The following is a 3,692-nucleotide window of genomic DNA, read 5'->3' on the forward strand; positions in this document are numbered from 1 at the left end:
AAAAAAAAAAAAAAAAAACTATACACATGAGAGGTCTAATAGGGACCTCCACTCAAAATTGGGGTATCTTAGGAGGCAGAGGCGGGAGCATCACTTGAAGCCAGGAGTTTGAGACCTGCCTGGGTGATACAGTGAGACGCCCATCTCTAAAAGAGTAGTTTAAAACAATTAGCCAGCCATGGTGGTGCGCGCCTGTAGTCTCAGCTACTCGGACGGCTGAGGTGGGAGGATCACTTGAGCCCAGGAGGAGTTTGAGGCTTCAGTGAGTTCTGATTCCACCACTGGGGTATCAAAGAGCAACATTCTCAGTACAAGGTAAAGAAGAAATAAATCTGCCACGCAGTAAGGGGCAGTACAAAAGCTTGCATGCATCTGGTCCTGACGGAAAGAAAAAAAAAAAAGTTCAGTCTTACAGGGCTGCTGTCTGAATTCACACCACTAGGGAGGAGGCAGGAAAGAACCTCAAGCAGAGAATTTAACTTTCAGTGGTCTCAGATTAGAAATGTACTCAAGTGATGGCAGAGGCAAAAGTAAATCCCCGCTGGAAGAATCTGGGGCAAGAGCCATTCATTCTGAAAGGCATCCTGATTTTAGATACATGAAAATGAAAAGATGTACACGCAGAATCACTGAAATTCAGATCGTTGTATTTCCTTCCTATCACTACTCCAGATGCTTCTTACCATCTGCCTTCTCCTGAACCCTCCCCTGCCTTGCCTATTTCTGCAGACGTAGCACTGTGCCTGGCCCAGAACAGGTGCTCTCTCAGTATTTGCTGGAGAAGAGTTAGGTGGTAGGAGGTGGGGAAGGAGAAATGGAGAATTCTCCCGTAGCTACAGTTTCAGTTTTGCAAGATGAAAACATTCTAGAGTGTGAACGCTGCTGAAGAGCACACTTAAAAGTGGCTGAGATGGTGAAATCTTATTTCAACAATTAAAAAAATGGTAGCATGATAGGGTAATCACATACTCATTCAATAAACCTGCCACCAAATCAATTACCTGCATGTGTCTCAGGTGCTCTGCCCTGTGTTGGGGTAAAACAGAATAGTGAGGCAGGCTAAGTGAGGCAGTAGACCCATGTCACGCCCACAATCGAGGAAACTGCCACAGCTGCCTATTATCAGGCTCATTTTAAGGTACTCACAGTTTAGCAGAGAAACATCAACCAGTAATTGCAATACAAGCCGTGATGTGGCGCTGCACACGTGTTAACTAACAATAACGAAGATACCCTGCGAATGATTTTGGCCAAATCACCATTCCAGCCAAAACAAAAAACTAAGAGTCACCTGTTTAAAATAGCGAACGCAAAAGAAACCCATTTGGTGAAACCACCTTCAAAAACTTCAGTTTCCAGCCCATACCTGTGCTTTGCTTCCTGTTGTGCCGCATCGCCAGGATCCTGGGGAAAAAATAAATAAATTTAATAGAGAAATTTCACAGGGGGTGGGGGAAGGAACGGTTCTGTTGTTTCCGATACACAACAGTCTCTTGCAGTGGTAGAAACTCCCCAAATAATTAATAAACTGGGCCTCACAGAAATCAATGAACTAGTTCCCACTTACAATGTTTTGATGAGCGTCTAAAATCACCGTCTCACAGAACGCTTTAGGGTACAGAGCACCCCGGGGAGGGGAATTCCCTGACCTGCGAAACCGTGTTTTACGTGCAGAAATAATTTCTGGAAAATAAAACGGGCCTCAATATTAGGGCCGCCGATAATTCAAAGACCAAGCCCTCGGTCCCTAAAGTCCCCGTCCCTTTCTTTATCAGAAACGCCTCACCGGGCGGCCCCTCCCGGCCTGTCATCCCGGCGGGACGAGCGCTCCTCAGACCCCGCCGCGCTCTCAGCACCGAGAACACGGCGACCCTCAACGCCTGTCAGCTAAACTTGGGTCAGAACAACTGAATTCGGCCCGGCTGCTGCTGGCTCCAAAAGCAGAGACCGTGCTTGGATTCAGGCCGGGCAGGACGAGCCGGCTCCGGGCCGGGAAACCCCACACCTTCACGCCCGTGCAGATCCCGCACGTGGCGGCCCCCGCTGCCGGACTCCCAGGCTCCTCGCGACCGGGAAAGCGGCGAGGCCACCTCGGAGCCGGCCACGAGGCCGCCGGGGCAGCGTCGGGGACCCAGGTCCCTGGGGAGGCGCCCAGAGCCACCGCCCCGGAGCCGCGCCCTCCACCCCGGGCGAGGGCAGCGCCCCGCGGGGGCCGGGCCTGGCGGCGGCCGGCCACACTCACCCCGTGCTTGGCCTGCAGCTCCGCCAGCCTCTGCCTCCTCAGAGCCTCCAGCTCCTCTTCCGCCATGGCGCGGCGTCCGCGGTGGAGCAGCCGCGGTCACTCAGCAGACCCTCGGCGCGAGCGCGGCTCTGACCACTGCGCAGGCGCCCGCGGGCCCCAGGCGTCACCAATCCAGCGCGGAGCAACGCTCCGTGCCGCCGCCAGGGCGCCGCGAGAGGCCCGATTCCCAGATCTCAGGCGGCCGAGCGCGGGCGCGCGGGAGAGGCGGGGCCTCCGGGATACACCTCCCACCCGTGATCTGCGTCTCTGCGTGGGGGGACGCGGGCTGCGCTGGGGCGGGGCTGCGCTTTGGAAAGGTTAATAGCCGAAAAATGTGGCATCAAGCATAATAATTATGGGTACAATGTGCTGGCGGCCTAGAGGGCTAGGCGCTTATTATCTCTATTTATAGATGAGTAACCAGGGGCACAGGAAGGCTGAGTGGGGTGATGGAAACGTCCTAACGCTGGATCGTGGCGGTGGCTGCGTGGCTCCTCGGTGCACACAGAGGTCGGCCGGTGGCTCCCGTGGTCCTGACGATTCGGGAGGCGGCAGGGTCATTTGAGGCCAGAAGTTTGAGACCAGCCTGGGCAATATGGCAAGAGCCTCTCTCTACTAAAAATTTAAAAAACTAGCTGGACGTGGTGGTGTGCACCTGTAGTCCCAGCTACTCAGGAGGCTGTGTTAGGAGATCGCTGGAGCCCGGTAGTTCGAGGCTGCAATAAGCCGTGATCGCTTCACTGCACTTCCGCCTGGGAGACAGAGCCAGACCCTGTCCCTAAAATAAAAAATAAAAAATGTGCACAGACCCTCGCCGTCTGCCTCCTCCACACACAAAAGGGCTTTTCCTGGGAGGATGCTGCAGTGGGCAGCTGTGGCTGGTGTAAACTCTTTGGTGGAATAAAGCCCTTCTGCCTTTGGCTTGTGGGGGTTGGGGACAGAGAGGATATTCAGTTACCTAAACGTGTGACTCATACAGATTCTGTTTGTGTGTGTGTTATTTTATTTTTTACATTAAAAAATACAGATGGGATCTCCTTGTGTTGCCCAGGCTGGCCTCAAACTCCTGAGCTCAAGCAATCATTTTGCCTCGGCCTCCCTAAGGGCTAGTATACAGGCATGAGCCACCACACCTGGCTTGTGTGCTTTGCGACAAAATATACATAACACAAAATTTACCATTTTCACCATTTTCAGATGTATGAAATACATTGAAATTACTGTGCAGTTGTCACTATCATCAGTCTTGGCTCACTGCAACCTCCACCTCCCGGCTTCAAGCGATTCTCCTTCCTCAGTCTCACAAGTAGCTGGGACTACAGACGTGCACCACAAGTCCCGGCTAATTTTGTATTTTTTAGTAGAGATGGGGTTTCACCATGTTGGTCAAGCTTGTCTCGAACTTCTGACC

General features: G+C 52.8%; 1 protein-coding gene across 3 annotated transcripts in view; it reads right to left on the minus strand.

Moving 5' to 3' along the window:
• PDCD5 (programmed cell death 5) overlaps positions 1–2,496 on the minus strand; it is a 6,698-nt gene extending 4,202 nt beyond the window's left edge. The window contains exons 1-2 of one of the 3 annotated variants that reach the window (XM_017504266.2): positions 2,243–2,491; positions 1,367–1,404 (exon numbers count right to left, since the gene is read on the minus strand). In XM_017504266.2, coding sequence (XP_017359755.1) covers positions 1,367–1,404; positions 2,243–2,308 — 104 coding nt within the window. In that variant the 5' untranslated portion in view covers positions 2,309–2,491. Of the gene's footprint in view, positions 1–1,366; positions 1,405–2,242 lie in introns of all 3 variants that reach the window. The other 2 variants (XM_017504264.1, XM_017504265.2) reach the window with 2 other exon arrangements.
• Positions 2,497–3,692: the final 1,196 nt, after the last annotated feature.

Source organism: Cebus imitator, unplaced genomic scaffold (assembly GCF_001604975.1).
Source record: "Cebus imitator isolate Cc_AM_T3 unplaced genomic scaffold, Cebus_imitator-1.0 Scaffold318, whole genome shotgun sequence".
Taxonomy (NCBI): domain Eukaryota; kingdom Metazoa; phylum Chordata; class Mammalia; order Primates; family Cebidae; genus Cebus; species Cebus imitator.